The sequence below is a fragment of the Kogia breviceps genome, chromosome 13, assembly GCF_026419965.1.
Source record: "Kogia breviceps isolate mKogBre1 chromosome 13, mKogBre1 haplotype 1, whole genome shotgun sequence".
In the NCBI taxonomy this organism is placed as follows: Eukaryota; Metazoa; Chordata; class Mammalia; order Artiodactyla; family Physeteridae; genus Kogia; species Kogia breviceps.
The window spans coordinates 84862042-84879122 of record NC_081322.1 but is presented as its reverse complement, the minus strand read 5'-3'; the positions used below and the strand labels follow the sequence as shown (position 1 = coordinate 84879122).

Here is a 17081-nt window from a genome sequence, read left to right as displayed (position 1 = left end):
GGTTTCATGTTTACCCTAAATTATTATCAGCTAAATTATTTTTAAAACTATTATGAGTACATAATTATTATATATACTTAGTTTATAGATTACATGTAATTACGCATGTGATTATGTAATTATTAAAGTTAGGTAAAGTTGATTATAAAAATACCATTTTCCTTGGTCACATGTCCCCCACATCTGTAACGCGGGGGATTCTGGCTGTTTGAACTGTGAACTCTGATCAACAGTCTGCATTTCGAGGCCTTTTCTGCAGGAACTTTGCCTCCTTGTGTTATCAGAATTCTCGGCACTTCTTCCAGAAAGGGCTGGAGAGAGGAGAGAAATGTCATTCGTGGCAGGTGCGAGCAGGAAGCTGGAGGAGAGGTTTGGTGGAGAAGGAGGGAGCCCTCACCCCTCCACCCACGTGGGCTGCGGGAGGATTCGGCCGTGGGTTTGGAGGATCGTTGGGTTTCCAGGGCGCGTGTGGACCCCTGGGATCCAGCGCAGGAGCCGGGTCTCACAGCTGCTCAGCATCTGGACTGCAGTGAAAGGAGAGACATCAGAGCTGAGGACAGGGAGGTCTGGGGGTGACAGCAGGGCCGCCCACAAGTCGGCACTCGCCCGTGTGCTTGCTCGTTCGTTCTTGGCTGTTCTCTCTGTCCCTTCATTATTTCTTTTGTCGTTATTGCTGTATTATCCTTGGTGGTCATAGTGTTCAGGAGAAGAGAAGCACTGGTTCTAGGGCGGGCAAGCGTTACGTGCTTTAATCACTTTAGCGTATTTGACCTTCACGGCAGCCCTTGATTTGGGCATCTTCCTCTCACAGAGAAGGGCTGCCCAAGGTCAAAGGTGTGGTCCTTGTACCCTGAACATCCTCTGATCTCTTCCCTCCCTAAATGCTCTTTCTCTCCCCTTCACCGTATAATCATGGCTTTTGGTGTCCTCGTGGACCCTCTAAATCCCCCTGTCTGGGTTTAGGGCCCAGCACTCCCACCTCCTAGTGGTGGGAGCTGGACCGGCTCCCTGGCCTCAGTGTTTCCGTGCCGTCAGCCGTGAATTGGGGACAGTGATGTGTGAGCTGACTCAGCGAATGTTCGTTGTTACCACTTTCCTTCTTCTTTACAAATATGAACCAGGTGCCTCTCCCCTCTCCCCCGCTTTCCCTTTTGTCCATCTACTTCTTTTTTCCTATCTGTAATCGAGCTGCGCAGCGCAGTAGGAAATAGAACAAAAACAAAAACAAATCTGTCCTTCAGACCGTGTGCCCTTACAGGCCCCTGGGTTTGGCCCTTCCATCAGCCCCTGGAATTGGAAGCAGCAGATTGGGATTTTACAGTGACTTCCCGTGCTCCACACCCCTCCCTGGCCGTTACCTCGCGGCCCCGCCTGTCTCCAAGTGGAGTTTGCCAAACAGGCGGCAGTAACTGGCCAGAGCCAGGCGTGGCCCCAGATCACGGGGTCCAGAGGCGGCTGAGCTTTGGGAAGACGCCTCCAGCCATCCTGCCCTGGGGGGAGTAGCAAAAATAAAGGCTGCAAAATCTAGCAAACTGAACATCTTTAAATGGGACAAGAGGCTTCAAAATTGCTGCGTTATACGGAAGAAACCTTGGCCGCAAATCTCGTCTGTAATGAGTGTTTGACAGCCATCGGGGCCCTGCTGGCTCAGCCCACACCTCTGGTGAGAATGGGGTGACCAGGGTGTCCCCTCCCTCCTACGAGGCCCAGAGATTAATGGACAGGTTGAGATCGCAGCAGGCCCGGGAGGACCGTGATGATATGAGGTGTCTGCTCCTATCAGGGCCTCAGGAGGGGAGGGGGGAGGGCGCGGAGGGGGAGGGGAGGGAGGAGCTGCTTTTGGCAATGAAGCCAGGCGATGCTGAGACGATGCAACCCTGGGGCCCAGAGGCCCTCCCTCTTGGACTAGGATTTCACGTCTGTGTGCGGCAGCCCCTCCCTTTCTCTCCTGTGTCCCCTGCCTCCGCTCTAGCTTCTGCTTTGAACAAATACTGACATTTCCATTTAGAGCTTTCTGGAAGGCAGTTTAGAAATATACGTAAAATTTTAAAGTGTGCATACTCTTCAATCCATAATTCTACTTTTTGGTTTACCTATATTGGAGAAATACTTTAACAATTTTTTTAAAACATACATTTTCAAGGAGGTTTACCACAGTGTTTGTAACAATAAAAAACAAGGGGAAAAAGTTCGAATCGATGGCAGAATGGCTGAATAGATCATAGTATAACCATAGCAGGAACTTCCACGCAGCTAGTTACCCCTCATGAAATTGCCATCCTGGCTATTTTTGACCTAGAAAATGGCACTTTCATAGAATGAGCGATATCCCGGTGCCTCTATTTCTTCATCTTTAAAATGCGACAGTCATGGTGCCTCTCGCAGGGTTAATGTGAGGATTTAATGCAATACCGTGTGGCCTTGGCTGTGGCCCATGGCCAGAACCCGGTAAATATTTGCTGATACTTCTGTGTATCCGTATTAACATGGAAAGAGCCCAAAATACACCATCTGGAGAAAATAGCTGTATGTATATGCTTTCAAATATTGATGAAGTATGAACCCATTCATGGGGGGAAAACGTGTGTGTGTGTGTAAACTCCTGAGAACAGGACTAGAAGGCCACTCTCCAAGCTGTTCCTAATGGTTAACCCTGGAGAAGGGAGAGCTGGGATTGGGGAAGGGGAGGGGATGGCAGAGGACGTGCCCCTCAGAGCTCACGCAGAGGAGCGGAGCTGCTAGCAGAGGCACACACCTATAAAGGGAGCGGTCCTTAGTCACGTGTGGGGCTGTGTTGGCCAGCCCGGGAAGGCTCTTGTCTCTGCAGCTCCTGCTGGAGCCTGAAGTCCCAGGGAGAGTCGTCAGGAAGGGGGTGATGGACGTAAATGGATGGATGATCAAGAGGTCAGGACCCCCAAGCAATATCTGCAGCCCTGTGAGGACAGACCGAAACCTCTGTGGGTTCCTGCGGCACCTGGCGTGGATGATGTGGGTGACCTGGGTGGCCTGGGGTCCTGCGGCAGCCGGGCCCCCCCAAGAGCAGGCACCGCCAGGCCCAGGAGCCGGAGGAGCTGGGGGGTCTGGAGCTGCAGGAGCAGGTGCAGGTCTAGCTGCTGCTTCACACCGAGGAGGTGAATCAGCTCCTCAGCCGCGATGCGTGTGACCTGCAAAACCCGTCAAACCTCCAAGAGTGCCCCCTGTGGCCCCTTAACTGGAAACAAACAAGAAAGAGGATTCTGACGGGCACGTGGCAGGGCCAGCAAGGGGAGTTGCACGTTTTCCTCAAATACTTCTGGATTAATTGAACTGTTTTACATGGTCACTATAAATGTAAATACTTCTTGTGAATTAAAAAAAAAAAAAAAGAAACCCTTGGTGAAAGAAACAAGGGGTCAAAAAGGAAAGAGAACTCTTTCATCCAGTGAGATTCAGTGTTCAGCTGTGTAGCTAAGAGCCTGTTGAGATGAGGGAGAAATCAGGCCTCTCCGCACTGTCACCACCCGGTCTCGCTGCCATCACCTCTGGCGGGGCTGCTGCAGTCACCCCCTGACGGGCCCCCCTGCTTCTGATCTGTTCCCACTTCAGCCAGAGTGATCATTGCAAAATGCAAATTAGGTGCTGCTGTGGCCTCTTTAAAAATGCTCCAGGGCTTCCCTGCTGGCGCAGTGGTTGAGAATCCGCCTGCCGATGCAGGGGACGCGGGTTCGTGTCCCGGTCCGGGAGGATCCCACGTGCCGCGGAGCGGCTGGGCCCGTGAGCCGTGGCCGCCGAGCCTGCGCGTCCGGAGCCTGTGCTCCGCAACGGGAGAGGCCACAGCAGTGAGAGGCCCGCGTACCGCAAAAAAAAAAAATGCTCCAGTGACTTCTCAACTTCTCATTGCCTTTATTGTGAAATCGTAAATCATAACTGCTTGCTCTGGTGCTGAAGTCGCTGTAACACTCTGTCTCTCTCTCTCCCCTCCCCTGGTCACAGAGCCAGGCCCGCTACAGAATTACCGTGTGTATAATAGTAGTAAGAAGCTTACTGATCCCCTACTATGTGCAACGTCACGCTAGGTGCCTTGACTACATGGTCTAATACCCACAGCATCTCCAGAAGCTTTTCCTATCTCTATTCACAGACAAGGCTGCTGAGATTTAGGGGACATTGAGGAACAGACCCGAAGTCTTACAGCCCTTGTGTGGCATCCGCAGGACCGGAGCCTGACTGGGTCTGGCCCCAAATCCATGAGCGTGATATTCAAGCGCCATCGATCCTGTGAAGAGCCTCTGCTCTCCTGGTCAGACCACCACTCGAGGGCACGACTGCCTTCCCTCTGGGCTGCAGGCTCCAGGAGGGCAGGAGCCCGGGAGCAGCTGTGGGTCTGCTGCTACACCCCCAGCCCCTCGCATCCCGCTTGCCCACATTAGGTCGCCAAACAGCGTTGGTTGGAAGCGTAGATGCGTCGGCACGGTGCTGGGTTCTGGAGTGAGGGCTGGGGTCAGGGTGAAACAAGCAAGGTGGTCTGTGCCTGGCGGGGCCTGCGGTCTGTAGAGGCCCGGGTGTCATCTCCCTCTGTCACAAGCGGTGATAAGTGCCACGAAGGGCGCTGGGGAAGGTGGAAGGGGGGGCCCGGCCTGCCCTGGGCAGGGAGGAGCAGGGCACAGAGAGGCATTCAGGAGGTGTTTGCACCATGAGTCACAGGGAACAGCGGTTCAGCCTGATCTCGCTGCTTCCACGCGGCTCTGCTTAGGGCTCCTCCGGGCTCCAGGACCAGTGATGGGATAGGTGGGTCCTGCCCACCCACCTCTTGGAACAAATCAGTGCAGCAGTAGAAGCATCCTTCTACACGGCGGGAACTGGCCTCCCGGCCAGGCTGCCCTGCACCCCTCCCCTCCCTGATGGCCACCTCTATCTAGGTCCCACCGGTGTCGCCGCCCGTGGGACGGCTGCCTGGGGGCTCAGCGTTCTCTCAGCTCCTAGGAAGAGTTGTCAAGTAAGGGGTGTGTTTTGGTTTGGTTCTGATGACACTGGTGGATGTTGAAGCCTGGGTTTGTTGGGAGCTTGGCGTGTGCTTCGCACAGAGCGCCTGTTACGTGTCATGCCCGTTGCTTCTCACAAAAGCCACTGCGGCCGCCCCTCCGAAGAGCAGGAGACCGCGGTGCCATGCGGTGCATCTGTCCAAAGGCCCACGGCGCTCGTGCTTAGAAACGAGACTGTAGTGCCTTCTAGAGGGTTCTGGCTCCAGTAGCTAAGCACCAGTCGCCAGCCTCAAGGGGAGAGGTTTCCAAGGGCAGCCTCTCAAGCCTCTCACACATGAGACTTGGCTGGCGTCCAGGCCACGCCTGCTGGGCTGTGTGCGTGTGTGTAGGGGCAGGTGATGAGTGAGTCCTCTGCCCAGCGTGCGCCCCTCTAAGTGGCGATAAAGAGGGGCGTGTCCTTCGCAGCGGGCTCCCCCACCTCCCCACCCCTCTGCTGAACACCCTTAGCTCTAAAATTCCATTTGCAAGCCGCTCTACAGCTGGAGTTCTAATCACCAAGGGTCGGCTGTTTTTCTGGACAATTTGTACCCTAAAGGCTTGTCCTGAGGCCACTGGGTTGGGTGTTGGTGACCTAGATTAGAGGTGTCACTGAAGAACAAAGGCAGGTTGGTCATTGTTGCCCAAAAAAGGACTTTCCTATTTCACAAGCTCCTACAAGAGTGTTTTAATAGCTGCGTTGAGGCCCGCAAGGTAATGGACCTAATTTGTGCTCGCCCTTCGGGTGCTGGTGTTTCACTGCAGGGCTCCGTTATTCCTGGCGCACTCCAGTGTCATAAACGGGAGAGAAAAATTGGGTCTTTGGTGTTCTTTGATGGCGTTTATAAGGATCCCAATTAGTCATTTCCAACGACGTTAAGAGTTCTGTACGTCACCTCACCACCTCACGCTGCCTTTCAGGGCCCTGAAAACACAAGGGCGTGGATTCTTGACGGATTCAGCCTTCCTGATTTATTTTTTCCCAAGGTGCTTAATCAAGGAATGCAAGTCATTTGCCTTCTCGAAGCTTCCTCTCCTCCCCTGGAGACTTGTGGAGTTTTCTGCATCTTGTTTTCCCTCTGCCTCGACACCCTGCCAAGAACTGGGGTCTGGGCTGAAATGATCCAGAACCTGACCCCTCCAAGTTGCTTTCCGTCCCAGCCAGCACGGCAGAGCCCTGCTGCCACCTGGCCCAGCGGACCAGACCCCTGGTCAGAGAGGGTGCGTGAAATAAAGGCCCGTCTGTTGTGGTGGTTTGTTCCAGAGCTGGTGATGCTGCTGGAATGGTGGTCGGGCACGGATTGCGTCATCCACACGGACCCCCGGGCCTACCCCAAGTACGGGAAGGAAAACGCCATCGTTGTTCTGAATCACAAGTTTGAGATCGACTTTCTCTGCGGTTGGAGCCTGGCCGAGCGCTTCGGGGTCTTAGGGGTAAGTCGGACGTGCATTCCCCACCTCACCCATCTCTCTCCTTCGACCCTGTAACTTGTCTTTTCGCTCTTGGTCATTCGGAACGTGCAGCCGCGTTAACAGACTTGCCGAAATGTTCTTAACCAGCTGCTTTTCCTTCTTGCTCAGAATCAAGACGAACATCTGCTTATGAGTAAGGATCATGTTTATTCGGCAGTTATGATGCACGGGGGGCATTTGACGTACGGTTAATGTATTTAATCCTTACAGAAACATTTGGGGGTCAGGAACTGACACCTGCCCTTTTTTAAAAGCTGCGGTTAAATCCCCTGCTCCGCGTCACACAGCTGTTACGCAGATTTGCATTTGAACTTGTCCAGCTTCGTATTCTTAATCTCTGTGCTCTGCTCCCTCCCTGGCTGGCGGGCAGAATTCCCCTCTCAATGTTCAGCCTCACGGAGCTTGAGAGAAAGCTGAGTGCCTAGGCGAGAGCGTTGGACCTGCAGAATTCAGAATAAATACAAAATCCTGTTTTTCTCCAGCTGGTTTGGCTTCTTGCATACCTTTGGGACGGGGCCTCCCCGGTTGACTTTTGTCACGGTTAACACAGTGGGCTGTGATGGTTGAGCCGGGAGCAAGTACCGGCGGAGTCCTCCGCCTCAGGTATCGCGACAGGAGTCACGGCGTGGAGCAGCCCGGGGCTGGGAAAGTCGGAGACCACCCGCACCGGGACTCGGGGATCCTGTGTTGCCCCCGGGAACAATCCCCCGCAGACAGACGGGGCCCGCGCACGTCGCACTTGCTTTTGGTGGCCCGTGCAGACGGAATCATAGTGCGTAGGAGGCAGGAGTTTGAAGACCAGGCAGAGTGGATGTGACAAGAGTCCTGAGTCAGATTCCCTGGGGATGGTCTCAGTGTGTCCAGTACCGGACGTGCCTGGAAGCCCCAGAGGTAGCAACGGAACTTTGGGTCCTGCTGGCTCCTGCCTGTTGGGAAGAGCCTTGGCTGAGAGAGACTAAATAGCCGTGGGACACATGTTGTACTTGCTTTTTTAAACTTTAAAAAAAAATTTATTTATTCATTTATTTATTTGGCTGCGTTGGGTCTTCGTTGCTGCGCGCGGGCTTTCTCTAGTTGCGGCGAGCGGGGGCTTCTCTTCGTTGCGGTGCGCGGGCTTCTCATTGCGGTGGCTTCTCTTGTTGCGGAGCACGGGCTCCAGGCGTGCGGGCTTCCGCAGTTGTGACACACAGGCTCCGTAGCTGTGGCTCGCGGGCTCTAGAGTGCAGGCTCAGTAGCTGTGGCGCACAGGCCCAGTTGCTCGTGGCATGGGGGGATCCTCCCAGACCAGGGGATCCTGGAACCCATGTCCCCTGTGCTGACAGGTGGATTCTCAACCACTGCGCCACCAGGGAAGTCCTAAACATTTTTTAAAAAATTTGGGGCCAAAGGTGAGAGAAGGAGGTATGCTTAGAAACAGGTTCCAATCATGTCTTTAGGACAAATGATGGTCGTTGTACAGTTAAACTATCCAAAGGCAACTAAGATCATTAGCAGTTTTTCAAGAGATGGAAACAGTGTGTTAAATCACTGTTGCTACCTTAAGACTCTTCTAGAAAACCGGAATGCCTGGGGGTGAGTGCACTGAAAGGATGTCTAGGAACGGACCGGCCACCCTGCCAACAGTTTTCTCCTTTGCTTTCCTATTTGTTCTTCCGGTACTGACGTGATGTCTGTGCAGGCACACGTGTGTGTGTGTGTGTGTGTTCAAACATATTTTCAGGAACAAAACCAGAAATTCTTTTTTTTTTTTTAACAACTTTATTGGAGTATAACTGTTTTACAATGGTGTGTTAGTTTCTGCTTTCAGAAATTCCATTATCTACCTTCCTCTGTTGTAGAGGCCTCGGACAGAGATCTTAGCTACAGTTCTGTGGCTTTATTGTCTCTGAGAGGAGAGAAGAATGTCATAATCGGAACCCCATCATGGACACGGATGACTGATGATGGGATCCTTCCTCCCTTACAGGAGAAAAGGGCACGGGGTGTCTTTGCATCCTGACCAGAACTAGTGCTGGTGCTGCCTACAAGCTAGGCTTCCTGGAACACTGGTTCTTCAAGCGTAGTTTGGGGGCAGCTGCTGATTTTCTGGGCTCCGCAGGCAGCTCGGGTATGTTCATGCTCAGGAAGGGAAACGTGTAGTTTGGGGCAACAGAAAGTGTGTTGGACTTAGAGGCACTTTCCCAGTGGCCATGGTCCCCCTGGTGGCTTTGTGACCACGGGCTTCTTCTATGCGCGTCTTTCACCTTATTTGTGCTATTTGCAATCTCTATGGTATCGTTATTGTTTACTTTTTATAGATAAACGGCCAGAGCCTCAGTTTGGGTAAAGAATTTGCCCCAGGATAGGAACAAGTAACTCTGATTTCCGAGTTGCTGCTCTTTGCTCCTGGAGCGCGTCGAGAGGAAAAGCTCGGGGAGTGCCTTGTGTCAGAGAACGACCAGGGTGATGGCTGGAGCGACCACGTCTCCAGTCCTGCCACACGCACCCCTCCCACACCCCCCGGTCTGTGCAGGGCTCGTGCTGAGGAAAGAAAACCCTCAGTACCACCGTGGGGTCAGGGATGGGGCCGTAGGACCCAGGAAGCAGGGGCACAAACAGGGGTGACCCCAGGAGGCAGCCCCCCGGGCGCTGCACGGTAAAGCGGGTGGGCCCCTCGCGGCGCTCAGAGGAGGAGTAACACGTGGACGGGAGACCCGGGACTGAGAGGGGGAGGCTTTCGTGGAGCATGTCTGTCAGCGCCCTGTAGCATTTTGCAGGCAGAGGCTCTGAAATCCCGATCACTTTACAACTCGGCACACGAGGGTGCAGAGGCACGAAAGTTCCTAAGCAGAGAATGGCCACCCGCCAGCGGCACAGGGAGTGCTCGGCTCCAGCCTAGGCCTCCTCGATGAGTACCGGAGCTATCGGATTTCATTTCTTACTCCTAAAACCCAAACAGCTAATGTCGTGTGCAAGGGCACGAGCCTTGCCTCTTGGTCTGGAGTTTTAGGATCTCCACCCAGCGGGGGATGGGCAGGTCTCACGGCCTTAGGACGACACCCCTCCCCTTCTTACTGGAGCCTGGGTAGCCCTGCTCGGGGCACCGCCAGATTGTGTGGCCCCCAAGTTCCCTCCAGCAGTGGAGGGGCAGTGGGGAGGGGGCAGCAGGCGAGCACCGAGCTCCCTGCCCCCCAGCACTGGGGAAGCGGCCGGGGGCGGGGCCGGGGCGGGGCCACGCCTGTGCACGTTCTGATGCGGCTGAGGCACCAGGTGGGGACGGGAGAGGGCATCGTGACCTTGTGGGGTTGAGTCAGCTCAGGCGGAAGCTCCAGACCGTGTTCTCACGGGCGGGGGTGGGGTTGGGGGGGGGGGATGTTCTCCGTAAGTGGCAGGGCACGATTTACCATCCACGTGTGTCTCCTGGAGCACCTGAGGTTTACCTGGAGGGCGTGAGGCCAGGGCAGCTGCCTGACCCCTTCCTAAAGCGGCCCATCCATTCCTGCTACCCTTGAAAGGAACCAAGGAGCATCTTGTTATATGAATTGTTTAGCAGAAGGTCTTAATTGACCTTCAAAAAAACTCACCTGATTCATCTCTTTTATTTATTTACTTCCTTAATTAGTTACTTATTTATTTATTATTTTTGGCTGCGTGGGGTCTTTGTTGCTGTGCACGGGCCTTTCTCTAGTTGCGGCGAGCGGGGGTTACTCTTGGCTGCGGTGCGCGGGCTTCTCATTGTGGTGGCTTCTCTTGTGGTGGAGCACGGGCTCTAGGCGCGCGGGCTTCAGTAGTTGTGGCATGCAGGCTCAGTAGTTGTGGCTCGCGGGCTTAGTTGCTTCATAGCGTGTGGGATCTTTGCGGACCAGGGATTGAACCCGTGTCCCCTGCATTGGCAGGCAGATTCTTAACCACTGCACCACCAGGGAAGCCCCCATCTCTGTTTTTTAAGTAACACATGATGTTGAGATCCTTCTGGAGTCTGAGGAGTTTGCTTTTTAGGGAAGAAGAGTTATGAAGACGGTTCCTGACAGGGCATTTTTCATCTTAACATGTAACAACCCAAGAGGAAGTGTGTTGAAATTGAAGCAAGTGAAATTTGCAGAAATCCTTGAGAGGAGGGTTATTAAACGTGAAATTGGATTTGCGGAGAAAGTGATTGCATTCTTTTAAAAAAGAACAAAGGGGGAGGGTTTTTAGTCTTTTCTAAGCTTTTACGCTGTGTGGTCATTCTGGTGGCCTGTCCCGCAGGCTCCGGCTCCCTCGCAGCTGGCAGGCACCAAAGGCTCTGGTCATGGTCCTTAAGGGATTCAGACTCATTCCTCCCTGGGGTGTGACTGTGACCCGTGGACAGGCCAAGGCATGCAAAGGGTCACGGCTTCCGAAGCTTCGAGTCTGTTTACTTTCCTCTCTGCCCCAGTAAAATACGCGTATGTCCTCCTTCACAGTGGCCCCGAAAGGTGGCCTAAGATCACGTTTGTTGGGTCTTTGAGCGGTGTCCGGGCCTGGTAAGCACTCCGTAACAGCAGCTGTTCTTGTCCATTTTTATCTGCTGGGTACGTGTGGCTTGGCAGTTACCCCGGAGGCCAACTGGGACGTTCTCTTTGGGTCTTTAAAGAAGCCCTATGTGTTACTTATCTACGGCAGGTGGCAAGCCCCAAACGTAGTGGCTCAAAACAAACTCGAGTTATCAGCGTCTGTGTGGTCTGAGATCAAAGCTCAGCTCCGCGGGGGTCCCGACAGGGGGTCCCCTCCGAGGCTGGATGGCGGGCTCATCTGAAGACTGGCCGCAGGCAAGCGCAGTGAGCTGTCTCCAGGCTCACCCGCGTTTGTTGCCAGCCTGACTCTCGCGCCGGGGCCTCTGCTCAGGGGTCAGCTGAACCCCGCAGGGAGCAATGCAGGAGTGGGTGGGAGAAAGCACCTGAAGCAGAAGCCACAGCCTTATGGTACCTGAAGCTTCTGGTGTGTTCCATCTGTTGGAGGAGGAGCCCACCCCATACTCCAGGCAGGAAGCAGGGAGGTACCGAGAGGAGAGGACCGCGGGGGCCAGCGTGGAGGCTGCCTGCCACCCCACAGCATGACGTTTAGCCTCAGACCTCACGTTTCCATTTAGTTAACAATCATTGAGGGGGTCCATCACAGCTCTCCCTGAAAATAGATTGAATTCCTGTCGCACGTCTGCACACATCGAGGTGCAGGAGGAGAATAGAATCCCGATCCCTAAGCAGAGGGCACTCACAAAGCTCCCTAGTGCCTTCTAGACACGAGGCCTCGGATGGCGGTGAGGGCAGTTGATGCACCTCCAAAATACGTATCCCGCAAGCGTGTTGGGTAGATTTTCTGTGGAAGACGACACTGCTCTGGGTGCTGTGGAGACACAAGGACAGACTGAAAGGTCCAGTCGTTGCTCCCAGTGACTTTCTAACATACAGAGAGAGGCAACGAAGGGGCATATAAGCCAGTCACACGACACAGGGCTTGAACAATAACGGGAGGTGGGGAACGTGTCCATTGGGGGGCACCCTGTGTGCATCCACAGACCACTCAGCCATACCGCAGCTTCCCGGGGGTCCTTTGTTTGCTGGGGAGGGCCCCGAGGTCCCGGGTAGGAGCTGGGGCCGCCGTGGTAAAGGTAGAATATGGGGGGCGAGCTTTGGTGTTTGGGGCAGCTCTGTTTACCAACCTGTGGGGAAGGACTTCAGTATTTCAACAACTGGAAAACAACGTATCAGTGCTGTTAGCACACTGACTGCTGCGCCCAGCGATGGAGAAATTTCCCAGAAGGTGTGGACAGAGGGCTGAGGCCTTGAAGAACGGGGGTGGTTTTAGGAGGGAATGAGAGGTGTAGGTAAAGGGAGAATTATGAGGCGAGGGACAGGGGTGCCTGGAGGGAGATCATGGGCGATGGATGTGGCCAGCTGCCGCGGTTGGTCCTGGGGCGCTGCTCACCAGTCCTTCTCCATCTGCCAAGCGTACATTTCAGCCCTCCTCCTGCCTCATTCGCCGGCTGCCAGCTCAGGGTCACTGTGGGGTGATTTGGGACTTATTAACCCAAATCAGAAAGAAGATGTCATAAAACCCAAGAAAATCAAGAACCGAACCCAAAGCTGTCAATGTTCCGGTTTAATTTTGCCGGGACGCTTCTGGTTGTGAGCAGGAAATGTGGTTCTTTCCGTGTAAGATCACACATATCTGAACACCAACATTTCTTAAAGTTTGATTATAAAAGGAGCAGTTCTCTAACTACAGATTTCTGAAAGGAGTGTCGATGCGGATTTGCTTCCAAAGGCTGCACGAATGTTATTTCCTGTAGACCTCCCGTCGACGACCACATTCTCCCAAATGGGAGGTTTCCTGTGTTTTGTTTTCAAACGTGTAAAACTGCGCAATAAAGTGGACGCCCTGAAAGACGAATGTGTGCTCAGGTCTCCAGACAGACGTTTCTGTTTCCCTGCGAGGGCAGCAGGGCAGGGGCAGATGTGCAGGCAAAACTCCCCAGTGGCTTCGAGACCCACACATGTGACTTGCACCCCGGCTCCTGCACTTACCAGCTCTGGGGCCGTGGGGAGGTTATCTGACTTTTCTGAACCTCACTTAACCTTTCCCATTTCGTGCTGTTGAAGGGTTTCCCGAATAGAAGTGAAATACCTCATCGGTTTCCTAGCACAGTGTAGGCGCGCCGTAGTTATTAGCTCCTGCCACCCTACTTCGTTTCCCTTCGTTCGGTGTTTTCTCATGAAAAGTAGCATAAAGTGTAGAGGGTGGAGGAGGGACGGAATGTTCTCAAAATGCGATTTGACCAGCAGTTCTGGCACTGGAGCCCGTGCGGCTGAAATCCCCCATCACTTTTCTCAACTGCAGGGTGTCGTGGCATTTGTTTGCCTTCATCCTGGCTTCTTCATAGGTGCTTGTCGGCCTCTCTCTTTTTTTTTTTTTTTTTTTTGTTTGTTTGTTTTGCGGTACGCGGGCCTCTCACTGTCGTGGCCTCTCCCGTTGTGGAGCACAGCGGACGCGCAGGCTCAGCGCGGCCATGGCTCACAGGCCCAGCCGCTCCGCGGCACGTGGGATCCTCCCAGACCGGGGCACGAACCCGTGTCTCCTGCATCGGCAGGCGGACTCTCAACCACTGCGCCGCCAGGGAAGCCCTCGGCCTCTCTCTTTGGCTGCAGAGAGATCAGAAGTTTCTAGATGTGGAGAAGTGTTGTCTTCCTTACCAGTGGCTACACCTGCAGCCATGGTTTTGTCAGCCCCGTTAGGTTGCATCCTGGCATCCTCAGGTGGGTCTGTAGGGGACTCCTCCACCTCCCCCCCCCACCACCGGTTAATCGGTTAACGGTTAATCCGCAGCTCTGTTGGCATTGCTGCCAGGCACCACAGCTCGGGCAGGAAGCAGGGGGGCCCCCGTTTGCCTCTGTGTGTTCACCAGTTGGCCAGGCAGGCTCTGGCATGACACAGGTAAGAACCCTGAGAGAATGGAGATGAGGTGAAAGCCCTTACAAGCCCGGGAGCTGGGAGAAGCATTGGCCACGGAGAGGAGTCTCTGGAAGGACAGACGCATCTTGAGTTCATAACCAAGCGTAACCCTGGAAGTGGTAGCGTGCGCTTTATTTTTAAGAGTGTAGTCCCGAGTTAGACGCGCCGAGTCTTTTTTAATCGTACAAGATCCTCTGGCTTGTCTTTTAACGAGCCGAAGTCAGATCACACTGGCCGGCGGTAAATCCAGGCTGGCTGACGGCAGTGATGCCGCTGGGTGTCCTCCCTCCCCTTCCTGCAGCTTTGGCAAAGGCCTGCGACGTCTGCTCCGGGAGCCGACCGTGCACCCATCGCCCCGTCCGCTGCTGCCTCTGTCGCACCCGCCTGCCACCTGCCCAGGGCCCCCCGTACGCCCGCGTTCCTGAGCTTCCGCTGACTGTTCCTCAAACACCCACTGGCGAGAGGGGCTGAGCGCAGGGAAGCGGCTCCATGATCTTCTGCCCCCTCCCTGCCAGGCTCCGTCTCCCTGTCTGCCCCGGCCCAGGCCCACCCAGGATGGACTCGGGTTGGCCGTTCGGATCAGAGGCCAGGCAGCACCGCAAGATCCGTGCCCAGAAAGCGGGGCAGAGCACCCTGCCGGGAAGGAGCCCCGACCCCACAGACCACAGCCAGCTGTGACTTACTCTGAACCTAAGATCGCCTAGTTTGTCCCCAGATGCCCTTCTTTTTCACTCCACGTCTGCACTCTGGTCAAACCACGAGCAGTTTGGGGCTTGGAGGCCTGTAAGCTGGGGTCAGGGGGAGACGTTAGCGAGATCCAAAGAGCTGCAAGCGTTTTGCTGGACTTCGACATGTTTATTTATTTCCAGACTTTGACATGCTTGTTTGTTTGTTTGTTTATTTCCAGCAGATGAATTCTCAGACTGCTTTTGCTCCATGTTTGTTTTATGCCTTTCCCCTGTGGCTGTGACTGATTGTGGGACAGTGTTCATTGTTCTTTGGGACTCTCTTGACATTTTTCTGGTAGTGTAAGGTCCCCAGCATTTTCCTCCTTAGCATCAGACAAGGGAGAAAGCAAGAGGAAGAAACGCAGGGTAAGTGAGTTAGGTCACAGGCGGGACCCTAGTTGGCACAGATTGAGTCTCTCACCTCCCCCCCCCCCACCGCCTCTCTCTCTCTCTCTCTCTCTCTCTCTCTCTCTCACACACACACACACACACACACACACACACACACACACACACCCTCTGGTTTATTATTTTGAGCTCCAGTCTTTTCCTCTGTTTTTACTATGGCCAGGGACTTATATCTCAGAGACACATTCTAATCTCATCTTTTCCTGCACCCATTTCTTTTGCTAGGGCGCGTGCCCGTCCAACAACTTATTTGCAGAATTTAGTGGCAGAAATAACATTGAAATTGCTAGATTTCTTTTTCTTTTTTTAAAATTTATTTATTTATTTATTTATTTTTGGCTGTGTTGGGTCTTCGTTGCGGCACGTGGGCTTCTCCCTAGTTGCGGCGAGCGGGGGCTACTCTTCGTTGCGGTGTGCGGGCTTCTCATTGCAGTGGCCTCTCTTGTTGGGGAGCGTGGGCTCTAGGTGCATGGGCTTCAGTAGTTGTGGCACGCGGGCTGCAGAGTGCGGGCTCAGTAGTTGTGGCTTGCGGGCTGCAGCGCGCAGGCTCAGTAGTTGTGGCGCACGGGCTTAGTTGCTCCACAGCATGTGGGATCTTCCCGGACCAGGGATCGAACCTGTGACCCCTGCATTGGCAGGCAGATTCTCAACCACTGTGCCACCAGGGAAGTCCAATTGCTAGATTTCTGTTTCTCTCTTCCCACTATACTTTGGACACCTGAAGGCCATGGACAGCCCTAGCCATCTTTGTGTTCCCAGCACCAAGGAGGTTTTTGGCAAATACCTGCTGCACGACCAGAGTGGCTTTGAGGTTCAAGTTCACATATCACGCCTCATGATAGCGGCTGAGCTGTTGGTTGACTTGCTGGTCCTCTGTGGTGACGGGCCTTCACAGCTTGGCTGGTCTCCACTAATCTTAAACATTTGCGACTGTGTTTTTAGCTCACAGTCAAGAAAAAGTTCAGAGTGTGAAAGTGTGGGTGTCCTAGCCTGTTTATTATTGAAGTCTTACCTGTTTTCAAAGTTCCACTTAAGAGACCCCATTCAGGTATTTTATATATTTAGTGGAAATAAGTGACCTTGGGTGAACCCAACTGGTAACCATGATGGTGGACCTTCAGGAGGGAAGCCAGGAAGAGACATTTATGCAAACAACCCCCTGACCACGTGCCATCTTGCTGACTAGTCTGAGTCCCTTCTCGTGTTCTCTGCTGGTCCCTGCAGAGTGGTTGGAGGAGGAGGGGACATTATGGAAAGGTGACTGCAGAGGGTGCCCTACTGTTCCCAGCTATCCTACAAACCCAGCATCAACACTTAACGTGTTCATCTGATCAATTGGCATGTGGCCGTGTTGGAGAAAAACCTTAACTAGGAAGTTCTGACTCTGCTCATTTTTTAACCACAGAGGCTGTAGAGCTGAGAGAAGTGAGGCGAGAGCCACATAATCTCAGCTTGGAATGCACCAGATCTTACTGCATCCTGAGAACAGGTTTTTGTAGCACCTTGTGGTCTCTGCCCAGGGGTCGACCAGTTGGCTGGACGTGCTGAATTTGAGACTTGTAGGGGTGGCTGCTTCCCTGAGCAACTGGGTGGTCCTGATAATGGTTATGGGCTGCTTAATTAGATTGATTGGGCAGCTGTGGAAAGGCAATGCTCAATCTCTCTTTCTCTCTCTCTCTCACACACACAGGCTAGAAAGTTTCATAAACTCTTCACCATAGGATGTGATAAGATGACGGTGACTCCCTACAGCAGCTAGAAAGTGGCTAGGGGTACGTTTCAGCCCCTGTAGCTGTGGATTGCTCTGTGCTGCCTGGGAACATTTTTTGTTTTTTAGATATGCTTGTGCCTAGATGGCTCTATTGATAAATCTAACTCATCAGTAAATCCTCTCAGATCTACCTTCAAAATGAATCTAGAATCAATGAAACTGGTATATTTTCTTGTACGTTCTCTCTTAAAGGCACTACCTTCCACACACAGAGGGAGACCTTTGCTTGACCTGGGGGAGTCCAGGCATTGTTGG

The 17081-nt window shown here is 53.5% G+C and overlaps 1 protein-coding gene across 3 annotated transcripts in view; it reads left to right on the top strand.

Annotated features, from left to right (window-relative positions):
• The window catches only part of LOC131767983 (1-acyl-sn-glycerol-3-phosphate acyltransferase delta), a 1414884-nt gene that overhangs the window by 1384762 nt on the left and 13041 nt on the right, over positions 1–17081 (top strand). For all 3 annotated transcript variants that reach the window (XM_059083506.2, XM_067011123.1, XM_067011122.1), the window contains one exon: positions 6262–6431. In XM_059083506.2, coding sequence (XP_058939489.1) covers positions 6262–6431 — 170 coding nt within the window. The remainder of the gene's footprint in view (positions 1–6261; positions 6432–17081) is intronic.